This window comes from Dipodomys ordii, unplaced genomic scaffold (assembly GCF_000151885.1).
Source record: "Dipodomys ordii isolate 6190 unplaced genomic scaffold, Dord_2.0 Scaffold18, whole genome shotgun sequence".
NCBI lineage: Eukaryota > Metazoa > Chordata > Mammalia > Rodentia > Heteromyidae > Dipodomys > Dipodomys ordii.
The window spans coordinates 13,540,149-13,555,093 of record NW_012267234.1 but is presented as its reverse complement, the minus strand read 5'-3'; the positions used below and the strand labels follow the sequence as shown (position 1 = coordinate 13,555,093).

The 14,945-nt window shown below is 38.6% G+C and overlaps 1 protein-coding gene across 2 annotated transcripts in view; it reads right to left on the bottom strand.

The window, feature by feature from the left end:
• The window catches only part of Cntnap4 (contactin associated protein-like 4), a 223,873-nt gene that overhangs the window by 58,694 nt on the left and 150,234 nt on the right, over positions 1-14,945 (bottom strand). For both annotated transcript variants that reach the window (XM_013013005.1, XM_013013006.1), the window contains 2 exons: positions 10,027-10,133; positions 7,770-7,889 (listed from right to left, as the gene is read on the bottom strand). In XM_013013005.1, the coding sequence (XP_012868459.1) occupies positions 7,770-7,889; positions 10,027-10,133 (227 nt within the window). The remainder of the gene's footprint in view (positions 1-7,769; positions 7,890-10,026; positions 10,134-14,945) is intronic.

Below are 14,945 nucleotides of genomic sequence, written 5' to 3'. Positions count from 1 at the left end.
AGGGCATGAGAATCAAATACAGTGACATCAGGGGTTGTACCAGGGGGGAAGAACAAAAAAAATCACATAGTACATTGTAAGTACATGAAGAACAGCAACAAAGATAAAACCTCTTATGTCCCTATCTTGGGGTTTATTTCACTTAACGTCATCTTATATGGTCATATGTACATAGCTTTTGACCTCTTCTGCTTGTCCTAGACATATACTAGTTATTACAGATAAGGGAAACCATGGGACCTATGTTTCTTTGAGTCTGGCTTACTTCACTTAATATAATTACTTCACTTACATAATTTATTCCGAGTCTTTGCATTTCCTAATAAATGGGGCAATGTCATTCTTTCTGATGGAGGCATAGAATTCCACTGTGTATATATACCACATTTTCTTGATCCATTCATCTACTGAGGGGCATCAGGGTTGGTTCCATATCTTAGCTATGTAGCAGCTTACCAATTTCTTCCTTAACCATGTATTAAAGAAACTAAAGTGTGCAGGCTTTTTTTTTTCATTTTTAGTATTTTCTTGTGTATCTGAATGAGAGTCATGAGTTCACTTTCTTGACAATTATCCCGTAGCAAATAAATACATCAACAGTTGTAGAGATAAGAAGGCATACGGCAGTGAATAAGGAGAGATTGTTGAAACAGGTAGGAAAAAAATCTGTGAAGTTCAGGAAGCAGGTAATTTAGGTTTGCCAGGGTCTCTTCCTGAAGAGATTTCTAATAATATGAATTGTAAATAAAGCAACTGAGTAATTAAGAAGTTGATTTATGTTAGGCGGACTGCTATTGTTTTTAGTGCAATAGCAGTGTAAGGGGAAAAAGTGAAATAAAACTTGCTGTTTAAGCAACACAGTCACAAAGCTGTGGTGTCTCATGCTTAATAGCTGAGAGTGATAGATGTGATTAAGACCGGGGAGAGTATGTAGGAAGTGCTGTGTTAAAAAGAGCAGCAAAGAACATTCTAGAACAAACCTTGATGTTTGAATAGTAACAGAATAGCTTGAATAGCAACAGTAGGGTTTTTTTTAAAACATTCATAGCTTTGAAACAAGATCTGTATATTGAAAGCTCTGAAGTAAAACATAGTTAATGCCATTTTTATAAGGCGTAGAATATTCTATCTTGTGTTAGAAGCACATTGGGGTGTTAGTTAATAATGCAGAGGCTCAGGCCTTGCTCTGTAAACTTACTGAGTCAGGAAAACTAAACCCAAGAGTCTCGGAAATGATGTGGTGGGAAGCGAATACATAGAATTTCCATTTTTACAAGTTTGAAAGCCACTTTCCCATTGCCCATCAATCTCTCCTTACTAAAACAATCCTCTGTACAAGGCAATGTTTCATAATGAGAAACTCCTTGGACATAAAGCTGTTGCATTGTAGGGAAAAAAAAAGCAATATGGTTAATCTAGAAAGAAAACAGCTCTTTTCTAAATAAGGATAACCACTAGAGTTCGTCTTATCCTAATTATTTTTAAATTCTATTTCAAATGCGCTATTTGCAACAAAAAATTCAGTCTTGCCTAGAGTTTAGTAAATTATCCATTCAAAGTAGAGATTTGGTTTGTCTGTTTATATCATTTAGTTTGCAATTCTTAGCACTATTTTAACCCATGTGAAATGAGTTGACACTAATTCTAGACTTGGATGTTTTTTTTAAGTCACACATTAGCAAGTGGCTGATCCAGCAATTTATCTTGGTCTTGAAATTGTGTGTGCATGCACGCATGTGTGTGTACACGTGTATATGTATCTGTGTGTGCCATTACTGGGGCTTGAACTCAGGACTTCATGCTCTCATTTGACTCTTTCACTCTAAGTTGACACTACCACTCAAACCACAGCTCCACTTTCTACTTTTTGCTGCTTAATTGGAGCTAAGAGTCTCATGGCCTTTTCTGCCCAGGCTGGCTTCCAACCACAATCCTCAGATCTCAGCCTCTTGAATAGCTGGGATTGACAGGTGTGAGCCATCCTGGATGGTCTTGCAGTCCTTATACCTGCTTTGGAGATCCTCGTTATGTGTTAATTGAATGGTCCATGTGCCATAATTTATTCGGAATCTCAACACTTCCTTTTCAGGCCTGCAAAGAGCAGTGAAAATTCAAGGAGCAAACCTCCCCTTTCACAGATGAAGTGGAAGCGTTTTGCCTTCTATGGCAGCTCTCCACTTGGAGCTGTGGCGTCTTTTTTGTTTTATTTTTGAGCTTCTAGCTGATGATTTTGCTTCTTCAAGTGCTACCCCACTGCTACTGGCGTGCTGGATAGTGTCCCTAAGGACCGAGGGCTGTGGGGTGCCTGTGTGTGGGGAGGAAAATGCACTGGGTAAGAGTCACAGAACTTACTGCTGGCTCGTGGCCAATGGTAATGGATCATATGTGTGAATGTAATTTTTTTTTTTTTTTGTCGGTTGTAGGGCTTGAACTCTGGGTCTCAGCGCTGTCCCTCAGCGCTTTAGCTCAAGGCTAGCGCTCTACCACTTGAGCTACAGCTTCACTTCCGGTTTTCTGGTGGTTTCTTGGAGATAAGAATTTCACAGAATTTCCTGCCCCGGCTGGCTTTGAACCATGATCCTCAGATCTCAGCCTCCTGAATAGCTAGGATTATAGGCTTGAGCCACCAGCGCCTGACTGCATGTAAATTTTATATACTCATACATTTATATATTTCTTTCATCTGAAACATGCATAAGAAATATTAAGTATGGATTGGTAAGAAATATATCTGTAGAAGCTCCCAAGAACCTCACCCTGGAAATATAGTGAAAAATCTGAACTCTCCTCTTCTAATATCCATGGTAATTAAGAGAATGTGTGTGATAGTGACCACAAATAAGAATAGACTATACACATGTGTGCATGTATGTATGCATGTGTATATGCAATACCAATGTGTTAAGGCTTCAACAACCAGAAATCATTGCCAACTGAGAGATACCTAATTTTCAGAATCAAAATTTTATCATGTGTCTATTTCAATAATTCAAGATATATTTAGAGGAACACAACACGCTCAGGTTTTCAGGATATATTGTTTAACCTCTTAATCCAGCCTAAACACACTGGAAAACGTGTAAAAAAGAAAAAGAAGCTGGACCCTTGAATTTATATCTCATGTTGACAAAAAGTTTGCTTTAGTTCTTTGTGAAATATTTTCACACTGAACATTTAATTCTGATGTAGAAGAGTATCTTATACCTACAAAAGTTTGAGGGTCGTAAGTCTAAGACAGCCATTTTAAAACATGTGAATACATACAGCGTCATTGGGAAAGACTGTAGAAGACATAACCAGCCCCACTGGAAATCTGAATTTTCTCCTAAGACAAGTATATGAGAGCCACTGTGCATTTTAGGTTGGTTTGCTCTCAGTCCTCAATGGTTGTGAGAAATAGTGGAGTAACTAAATTGTGTTACAGAAAAGTCTCTCAAGACACCTTCCATCACATTTCCTCCAGAAAAACAGAACCCAATTGCCCAGGTTTGATGCCAGCCTGCATTTTTCAGGATGACTCATGCATATAAAGGCTCTTCTCTCCCTCTATTAGCTGCCCTGTTTCTACCTCTTTTCGGTGCAGCTCAGACTCAAAACCTGTGAAACAGAACTTCTGAGCTTCCTCTTAACTCTTTTCTGATTGTAGCTGAAAGAGCAACGCAAACCATCTGCTTGCTCAAGTCAAAAGAAGAAAGGTGTCGCGTTATGTGTGTCTCCTTTTGGAGTCTTGTCTCAGGTATTCTCTGTGCACCTCCTTATCTACTTTGGTGCCTTTTAAGGTGCCCTCATCAGCATTTTCCTGGATCCTTGAAAGAATGAAATGGATTTCTAGCAGATCGCCAACTCCTTCCTACTTTGTATAGCCTCCAAGCTCCATTTCCCAACTCAGGAGCCACCGAGATCCCATGAAAGCAAATCAGATTGCATTCCAGTGCCATCTCATCTCATCTCATTCAGAGCTTAAATCAGAGGCCCTAAAACATTGTTGTATGAAACCCACAATTCCTGCCCCCATACTTGACGTCTCCCTCTCTGACTCCTCCCCATCTACTGCAAGATCCCCAAGATCAAGATCCTGGCTCATTCCCGGCCAGATCATCTGTCTTAGGATTCTGCACTTGCTACTGCCTTTGCCTAGAAGGTTCTTTCTCTAAATATCATTCTTGATTTTTATGAACAAATCATCCTCAATGACAGCTTTAATTTTTATATCCCCCCTTTTTGTTTTGATCTGCATGTTTACACTTGCATTTCCTCACACAGCACCATCCAGTGTAACCTCCTTCAATGATGGAAGTGTTTGACACTCATGATGAAGAATATATTCTTTACTAACCCTCAGAGGTAACCGAGCAGTTAAAAAAATGACACATAGATTTTCCCTCATGATCCAGAAATTCCACTCCTGGACATGCAGCCAACAGAACACAAATAAGGCTACAGCAAAGCCACAAGCACAACCATGTTCATTGTAGCACTATTCACCACAGCCAAAATATGGCATCAGCTCAGATGCTTATACACACACACACACACACACACACACACACACACACACACACACACACACACACTGGAATTTTACTTATCCATTAGAAAGAATAATATTGTACCAGTCATAAGGAAATGGAAAGACTTGGAAAGAATTATATTAAAGGAAGTTGGCCAGATGCAGAGAAACAAAGGTTGCATGGTTTCTCTCATTAATGGTAGATATAAAGTGCCTATACATCTGTAAGTAAACATAATGAGTGGTAAGCAAGCAGTTCCAAATGAATTAACTGATAATAGACATTGTGGAGAGCTCAAATAGTACAATTGTTTAGAGAGATTAATCAAAGCCCAAAAAATAACACCAGGATATGGGTATTTACAGGTGGCTGGCACCAAGGAGAGAGGGGTAGACAATGAACAGGGGCATCTGGGGGAGTCAATAATTCTTTATATAATGAACACCACAAAATTAAGAAACATAAGGCAAGGGGTGAGTCTAAGAGGGATGAGATTGTCGAAGGGGATGACACAGATCAAGTTGTATCGCATTCATATACTGCCTTGTTAAATAACATCTTCCCTATAAAACTACTTAAAATGATAACAATAAAAAAACTTTAAACATTGGACAAGGAACCTAAGGGACACCTTGTTTAATTTCATCTTATTTTAATTCAGTTATTTATTTTTAACTTTGAACTTCTATCATGCATCTAAATCCATTGAATTTAATTAATTTAAATTAAATTCAAGTTTAAATCAGAACTTGTTGCTACTGGCTACCATACTGGATGTCAAAGTTCACCTAGAATTCATTTTTGTATATTGAAGGAAGGACTAATATTCCTTTTTTGAAAAAATAGTAATATACAGTTTTCCCAGAACCAGTGATCGAAAAGGAAAACTCTCTTTCCCTATACATCAATATCACCTTGTCAAAAACTATAAATTTCTCAAAAAGTCTATATATTTATGTGAATCTACTTATAGATTTCTCTATGTGTTGCATTAGTATATTTATATTTGATAGACTTCAAATCTATTCTTCAAGACTGACTTGGTTTTTCTTACCTTTTCCTATTTGCTCATGTATGAGTCTGTACATTTTCACCAAGAGAACCACATCACCTAGAATTTTCATTTTGATTTGTACTAAAGTAATATCGTTTGGAAATATTGACATTACACACTGTCATTACAATTGTACAATGGAACTTTATATTCCTTGATTCATTTAGGATGGAAGTTATTTTAAAGGGCCTCTTATTTGTGTAGAAGTTGACATATCTTTTTTAATATTTTTATTGTAAAGATACTGTACAGAGGGGTTACATGTACAGTTCATGAGCAAGATAATAAATCCATTTCCTATCAAGCATTGTTACTCCCTCCTTTGTTTTCCCCTACCATCCCTTCCCTCCCTACCTTCCCAACTCCTCCAAAGTTGTAAAGTTCATTTTCAACAGTGTCTTATACAACTTGTTACAATGGGTCATCCTGTATCCTTATTTTGACATTTTGTTATTTCCCTTCCCCTTCCCAAATTATAAAAATGTATATACCAGATGCAGGGCATCAGAATCAAATACAGTGAAAACAGGGGTTATACCATGGGGGAAGAACACACACACACACACAAAAAAATCACATAGTACATTATAAGTACTTTAAAAACAGCAGCAACAAAGAATAAACCTCTTATGTACCTATCTTGGGGCTCATTTTGCTTAGTATTGTCTTATATGGTCATATGTACATAGCTTTTGACCTTTTCTGCTTGTCCTAGACATACACTAGTTATTGCAGATAAGGGAAGCCATGGATATATCTTTCAATACACTTAATATCACGTGCTTGAGATTTGATGCTATTGAAAACCGATCCTGTAAAAGATTATATAAGTTAAACGGGGGGAATTTCATTGTCTATATTACACTACATCAGCCTCACTCCCTCTATCATACTCCCTGCCTACTCTGCCCCAAAATGTCATTTTCTAATTACTATATTGCTTCTACACAGAAATAAAATAAAGTTTATTTTAATTTGGAATGCAGTGATGATTCTAAATTGTAACAACCTACTATGGATTGTTTAGCATTGCTTCATATACAACCTAGTGATCTATGAGAATCTATAAGAGAATTGCAAAAACATGAGTATAAATATTTGTACTTATTTCTTTCTCTTGCTTTATTGCACTGGTTAGGACTCTGGTACAATGGTGAAGAGAGTGATAACAATGCTGCTGTCAGGAGAAAAACTTGCAATCTTTTGCTTTAACTATTTCGTGGGCTATTCTGTTTTCATGGATGCTCTTTACAAAATTAATTTCCTTCCTTTTGGTAATTAATTGAGTTTTTGTAATCATGATGGATATTGAATTCAATCAAATAAATTTTCTATGATTGTTCATTACTATGTGAATTTATGTAAGAAATTCTAGCATATAAAAAACTTCGGGGCTGGGAAGGTAGCTCAGTTGGGCTGGGAAGGTGGCTCAGTGGTAGAGCACTTCCCTTGCATGCTCAAGGCCCTGGGTTCGATTCCTCAGCACCACATAAGCAAAAAGAAAAAAAGCTGGAAGTGGCGCTGTGGCTCAAGTGGTAGAGCGCTAGCCTTGAGGTGAAGAGGTGAGGGACAGTGCCCAGGCCCAGAGTACAGGCCCCACAACCGGACCCCCCCAAAAAAAACTTAGTGTTTACATACATTTAAAAAGTAAGCTTTATTTGGTTTGCTTTGTTTTTTCCCCCTTTTAGGGGGCACAAAGCGAACGTGCAGAAAGGGAGGGAGGAAAGGTGAACCAATGCATTCATTACATTCAGCATACACTATGTGGAAAATTAATGCAACTTGTAGGCAGGGACAGGAGAGGGAAAGTTGGGGAAAGCAAAGGAAGAGATGACACTGTGCAAATAAAAAAAAATGTACGCATGACCTGACCTATGAAATGGTAACCCCTCTGCATAACACTTTAATAATAACAATAAAATTATATATTTTTAGAGCAAATATTTTTCAGAGCTACTCTTTTTTTGTTTTGGGACATAATTGTTCACTATTTTATATATGTATCACATGCATAGAAAGTTACAATATTATAAATCACTAACATTTAACTATTTTTTTAAAACTGAATGCTCCTTTTTAATGATCAAGACACAGTTTCGGCGTGTTAAAAGTTAGATCGACTTTCATCTTTGGTTTTGAGTATTTGATGCATTCGTGTAAAGCTAATTATTATTTAAATTAGCTGTGAATGTTGATGAACTCACCAGTCATATTGCAGTACAGAAGAAAGGGCCGGAGAGGACCGCTTCCATCAGCATCAATGTAGTAAAAGCCGGAAGTATTTCCTCTGTGCTTATAGGCTTCACATGACTGCTCATAAATAGCTGTAAAAAGTACAATCAGAAGAAATAATAATGAAGTATGCAGTGAAGACTTTGAACTTTAATTTAGACCCTATTACTCTAAGTCTTTCACAAGTCAGTAAGTATATCCTACCCCCTCAAAGTAAAACTTATTCTTTAAAACAAAATTTGTTCTTCCTTTCTTTATAAATTAATAAGGATTAAAGTGGTAAAAATCAAGGCAAGGGAAAGCAAGAAATTGTATTTTAATGATGAATTGCAGTGGAATATAAGACCAAAAGGCAATTTTAGCTTATTATTACATGGAACAAGGAAGAAAAAAATGTGTTTAAATGTTAAGGTTTTTGTAAGTAAAATGTGATACCTTATAACATTCGTTCTATAATTCCTAATTCTAGCATCACTTGTAATAACCTAATATCTGGATCATAGTAGTGTCATTACTCATCTGCTCTGTTCCAGTAAAAGAAATAAATTAATAAATCAAAGAAAATACAAATTACACACACACACGAACATGCACACACACTATGGTGCCAGTACTGGGAATTGAACTCAGAATGTTGCATTTTTTCTTAGCTTTTTACTTCAGTCTGGAGCTCTACCACTTGAGTGACAGCTCCATTTGTGGCTTTTTTTTTTTTGGTCAATTGAAAATAAGAGTTTCATGGACTTTCCAGGCCAGGCTGAATTTGATCTATAGATCTATGATCTATAGATCTCAGCATTCTGAGTAACTAGGATCAAAGGCATGAGTCACCAGCACATAGTTAGAAATATTCTAAGTAATGTAAATGTACTCCTTTCTCATATAAAATGAACCAGGGGTGAATAGAAATACAATTCACAAAGCTGCTAGTCAATAATTTTTTGATGATTTACAAAAGAAACTTTCTGTAAGGCTGAGCATTCAAGGTAATTAAAATTCAAAGCAGAAGAAATATTTGTATGAAATAAGAGTTCTCAATGTGTTCTGATTCATAATGGATTTTTTTCTCATACAGTAATATATTTGCCATGCACTGAGTTTGATATTAACATCTCTACAGTCAAGCTTCCAATTGAATGCTTGGCCAAATGTACTGTTAATTTCCATTAAACCTTTCATGCCATGAAATTTGAAACAAATAAGCCCCTGGATATCCTTCTCTAAATCTATTTTAAAATTTTGAAAATGATGTTAATGAATGTTTGGGCAACATGGAACATTTATAGCTAATTTGTTCCATGTTACAAACATCTCAATCACAGAAATGTACAATGCCACTGGTCTCCATTCTGATTGTTTTGTTCTTATTACAGTACGCAGATGGAAATACAGGCATAGATTGTTTCTAGACACATTTGCCTCTTGGACACTGGAGTAGGCATGTAAAATGGTTAACTTTTATGTTTCGGTAAGTACATACCGAAGTTCATAAATGCCTTAACAGAGATTGGCAGGGTATGAGCGTACACACATAAATGTTCTGAAATGAAGTTTGGACTAAAAATAAACCAGAGCCAGGCAGCAGTGGCTCGAGCCTATAATCCTAGCTACCCAGGAGGCTGAGATCTGAAGATGATCGTTCAAAGCCAGCCCAGGCAGAAAAGTCCCTGTGAGACTCTTACCTCCAATTAACCATTCAAAAACCAGAAGTAGAGCTGTGGTTCAAAGTGGTAGAGTGCTAGCTTTGAGAAAAAGAGCTCAGAGACAGTGTCCAGGCCCTGAGTTCAAGCCCCATAACTGACATATATAATACATAAAGACATACATATATACATGCATGCATGCATACATACATACGCATACCAGATGATGGAGAGGAGTGGGTAAATACAGTCATAGTGTTAATGCACACCTATGGAAATGGAACTTAGGTAACCTGAGGGAATGGGTGGGGTTGGGATAGATGAAGGGGAGACTGAATGAGGAGGAGATAGGAGGGGTGGCACTAATCAAGATGCATTGTACTCATAAATTGACGTGTTGAATTGAAACCACTTTGAACAACTCCTTAAAGATAATAAATACATAAACTCATCTAGTTAATTCATTAAAGACTGGAAACTAATAGAGCACACACACACACAAACACACACACACACACAGAGTACACAGACTGCAATGGACAGGGAAGAAGACAGTGGAGAAAAGCCAGCATTGTGGTTGGCTTACAGCTGTGGCAGGTTGCTCCTGTGTAACCCGTGTCGGTGCAATCGCAGTGAAAGGCGCCCCAGGACTGAGAGCATTTGCCCCCGTGCTCACAATAGTTAGGCAAGCACCTGAAAGAGACAATCATCATTTGTCCTTTGTAGATATCTTTAAGTACCTTACTCAAGGCTGTCTACCACAACAGAGAGATATGGAAGATTCCCACCTGTAATTGGACAGAGATCGTTTGCAGAGTGAGAACAGACCTGAGTGGGGGAGGGAGAGAGAAGGGGTTGTGGGGAAAGGAAAAACTATATTCTATGCATATATGAACATATCACAATGGAACCCATTGTCCTGTGTATAGACTAATATATTAATATATGCAAATCTATTTTACTATTACAGTGTCTAGCAAAGAATCTCCTAGAGAAGAGATTCTGTTGAATGAATGAATGATTAAGAGAAAAAAAACTGTTTTTTACAAGACTAATGGTCACTCAGTCTGGTGCTGAAGTCTTTAAATCACAGAACTCAACTTCAGCTCATTAAAGCCATTTGATTACAGCCAGTTCCCAGACAGCTGTGACTGCTTCATCTTTAACCTGTCTCAGCCCATCAGAGCCCTTCAGTTCCCTAAGTGGCCTAACACGAATTCAGGATGTGGCCAGACACATCAGCAGCTTACAGGAAGCAACATTCCATTGCAATGAGTTACAACATGGTACGAATACTTAAAGGAAGAAGGAGTAAAGAATGGAGAAGAAGAGCACGGCATGGTGGCTCACACCTGTCATCCTAGCTACTCAGGAGGCTAGATCTGAGGATCGTGGTTCAAAGCCAGCCCAGGCAGGAAAATTCATAAGACTCTTATCTCCAGTTAACCACCCAAAATCCAGAAATGGAGCTGTTGCTCAAATGTTAGAGCACCAGCCTTGAATGGAAAAAAGCTCAGGGACAGTCCTCAGGTCCTGAGTTCAAGCCCCACTACTGGCACATACAAAAGAAAATAATGAATGGCTTGAAAAGAGGGAAGTGTGCAAAAAAGGATGCGTTCACTCACTGAGCTCATACAGCCAGCAGCATGTGAGCGTGTGTTATGTGCACTCGTGAATTTCCAGCAGAGTTGGGGTGCTCTGGGGTGCTGAATTGCACTCAAAGGGGCACTCAGGCCATTTCAAATTTTCAAGAGGAATAACCACCATATTCACCATTTGTCAAAAACAGTGTGATTTACTAGTTCAAGGTAGCTCACACGCCGCATTAGATCATAATACATTCCCTTTCATCACAACCTGTCTTGGGGAAGCTGGAATTTTAATAATTGATCTTTGAAAAAGCAAGTACCATGTGAAATTATCATGGAACATGGAGAAAATGAGGGTTTACAGTGTGAGATCTGATCCCAAGAGTTAATAAATTGTATAGTGGCCAATAAATTGTACAGAGTCTAATTATTAAATAACCATGCTTAATTTAACTAGAAATAATTTGTTTTCTCTTTCTCTTCTTTAAGTAAAAAAATGTATTGTGTTTACTTATGGTAAGTGATGTGGTATTATGGGGTGTCTAGAGATAAAAGAAGGATTCAGTGCAGTGACACACATTAACATGTCCATCATCTTACATCCATAGCTCCTTGATTTGTTTCGTGGCAAGGGCAGCTTATATTGACTCCTTTAATCTGAATTTCAAATAGTTTTACACCTGTGGTCCCCCTCACACACCTTACTTCGACTATTTTTTCTACGCATTGTTAAGTTGAGGGATATAGAATATATTCAGTTTTTTGGACCTCCACCAGCGCGCACGCGCGTGTGTGTGTGTGTGTGTGTGTGTGTGTGTTTTCTTCTGATCTCAGCCTCCAGAGTGGCTAAGATTACAGGTGTGAACCACCAGCATCCAACTATGTTTCCTTTTGTTGTTTTTAAGAGCTGGTGCTCTACCACTTGTGTGTGTGTGTGTGTGTGTGTGTGTGTGTGTGTGTGTGTGTGTGTGTGTGTGTGATTGTCCAGGCTTTACACTCTCCTTGGCTTTTTACCTCAAGCCTGATACTCTACCACTTGAGCTATACCTCCCATTCCTGCTTTTTGCTGGTTAACTGGAGGTAAGAGCCACAGATTTATCTGCCAAGCCAGGCCCCCAAACACAGTTCTCAGATCTCAGCCTCCTGAGATGATAGAAATTGCAGGCGTGAGCTTTCGGTACCTGGTGCTTTTTCCATTTTAAAAATCAAAATGTCACTTGTCCTCTTGACTAAATGGAACATTGAAAAAAATCTCTGAGCCATGAAGAGCAACATGTACAGAGACATTGAGGCCTTCCTCAATCAACTCAAATCCACCCTGACAGACTCAGATGGTTTTCACATTCCCTTCTACTTGGCCAAACGCTAGACAAGTTTCCCGCTGTCTTTAAATCCCTGGTCTCCCTTTCCTTACAGAGCGGGCTTGAGGAAACCATCAGTTATGATTTATTTCTTTGCCCTTTTGAGACATAAATCTTCTTCCAACCTCTGGCAAATTTGTAACCCAGGAATGTCTTTCTAGGGAATCATCCCTTCAGAATGCAAATACCAAGCAAGATGGAACCCTTATTCCCAAGTTACCACAGGAGAATAGGAGCTTGTGTCTCATTAAGTACCAATTAGCAAAAAGATGGCGCCTAATCACAGAGACATTATTAGTTCGTTGTTGGGAAATCAATCCTCATTAAGTTGTTTGGACCTATACTACTTTTTTATATCCAAGTGTCAGGGATATCATTTGTGTGTGTGCGCGCGTGTGTATGTGTATATGTGCGTGTATTATGTGTGTGCATGTATGTGTGTGTGCATGTGTGTGCGTGTATGTGTGCGTGTGTGTGTGTGTGTGTGTGTGAGAGAGAGAGAGAGAGAGAGAGACAGCGGCACACTGGAACAAAATATGAATATTTAGCATGGTGTGAAATCAAAGAGCCCTCATCAGATCACTGGGACTTGTAGAATTTAAAATGAATAATACATTGAGACCAAGACTTTCAATGCTCTCAATCATTTTAAATTTAAAAATAAACAACCTATAAGCCCCACTAAGATTATATTCGTGGGACAGTTTTTGTCACCAACTTTATTAAGACTAGGGATAAGAAGGTCACCATTTGCTGATAGGATTTTTCCCAGTTATTATTATTCTGAAAACTATGCTATTGATTTTTCATGACTAAAACCAAATCAAAACATAAGCTAAGTGTGAGTGGCTCATGCCTGTAATCATATCTACTCAGGAGGCTGAGATTTGAGGATTTCTAGCCTGGACAGGAAAGTCTGTGAGACTCCTCTTATCTGCAATTAATCACCCAAAAGCCAGAAGTGGAGCTTTAGCTCAAGAGGTAGAGTGGCAATCTTGAGCACAAATGCTCAAGGACAGTACCCAGACCCTGAGTTCAAACCCCAAGACTGGCACAATAAAAATAAATCAATAAATAAAAACACGTGTACTGTTCAGAGAGCAAATCATCTGAGAAATAAGAAAGGTCATGTGTACTCTTGGTATTCAGAAATCAACACCATAAACTATGTGTACATGTATTTATAAGTGCAATCAAAAGTACTGCTACTTTACAATCTTCTTGCTAAGGATATACATATATCACATATATTTTTATAGGATAAGTAATGAAATATATACATATATGTATACATATATCATTTGTAAATATATATACAAATTTGTAGATAAATTTATAAATGACATCTTTCAGACATACACACATGTGTAGCATTTTTGTAGTTGTAAAGAGATTCACTCAAAGATTATACCATGACTTGTTTAATTTTTAAGCATTTCAAATCAATGGCAATCAGAAAAAGAAGGTTTAACAGCATTAGAACAGTACCCATGCTAGTTGATAATCAGATCTGAAAAGGACAAAGCAGATCTCTTTTTAGCAGACCCCCTCTTCCCCTGCCAACCTTATTCTAAAAGGGGCAGACATCATTAATTTCTATTTGATTTGCTTCGTTACACAACTGTGTCCACACTTTCTTTCCCACTGATCTCCAACACAAAGCAGGGAAACCCATCAGCCTGTTTTCTGGAGTGTCTAACTTTTTCTCATGTTCCATCGTGAACATGAACCAGTGTATCCATGCGTCTCTCCACACACTCAAACCCAAGGTGGCAGGCCTCATTCTGTGTCTGTGACAATTGAAACTTTAAAAGACAATGCTGAAGTTGGGTAGGATTAGCGTTAAGGGAAAACCTATAGAAGACATCCACAGTTAGGGAAATGAAACAATGTCTGTTTCCTACAGACCCTAGGACAATGGTGAATCCTACAATTCAACTCTTACATCCTTCTTCAACATTTCTAATGAACAGGAACCAACCTCCCTCCCAACCCATTCTCCAAGTCACCTCCCCCAATCCATCCCACACTTCTAGTTCACAGCAGATAGCACAACAGGCTGATCTCCTTATCTGCTGCACAGGACAGAACGTGAGCGGATTTATGGAGCTCGTGGGAGGAGGACCGGGAGAGCAGAGGCCTGTGGCTGAGCCTTCAGTCCGGGGGAGGATGAGCCTGGGTGGATGGTAAATGGAGGCCCCACAGCCAAAGCGCTAGGACTGGGCTGCAGAGATGACTGGAAGGCCAGCCTGATGGAGGAATGGGGCGGGGACTGGGAGAGACAGAGGAGCTGAGCTGTGAGGTCACAGGGTCGACATAGCACACACAGCAGCCCCGTTCTTGTCATGGGGTCTCTGCAGCCTGGATGTCATCTGAGGCCAGACCCACACCACACCCTCTGCCCAGCTACTCTGAGAGTCCAAAATAGTCGATATCAAACAATGGACTTAATGGCGTCATTTATAAACAGTTTAGGCCCAAGCATTTGAATACATACTTATGGATTCACACCTATCCATCCTATCTTAATCCCACCCCATTTCTGCTCTAGATAT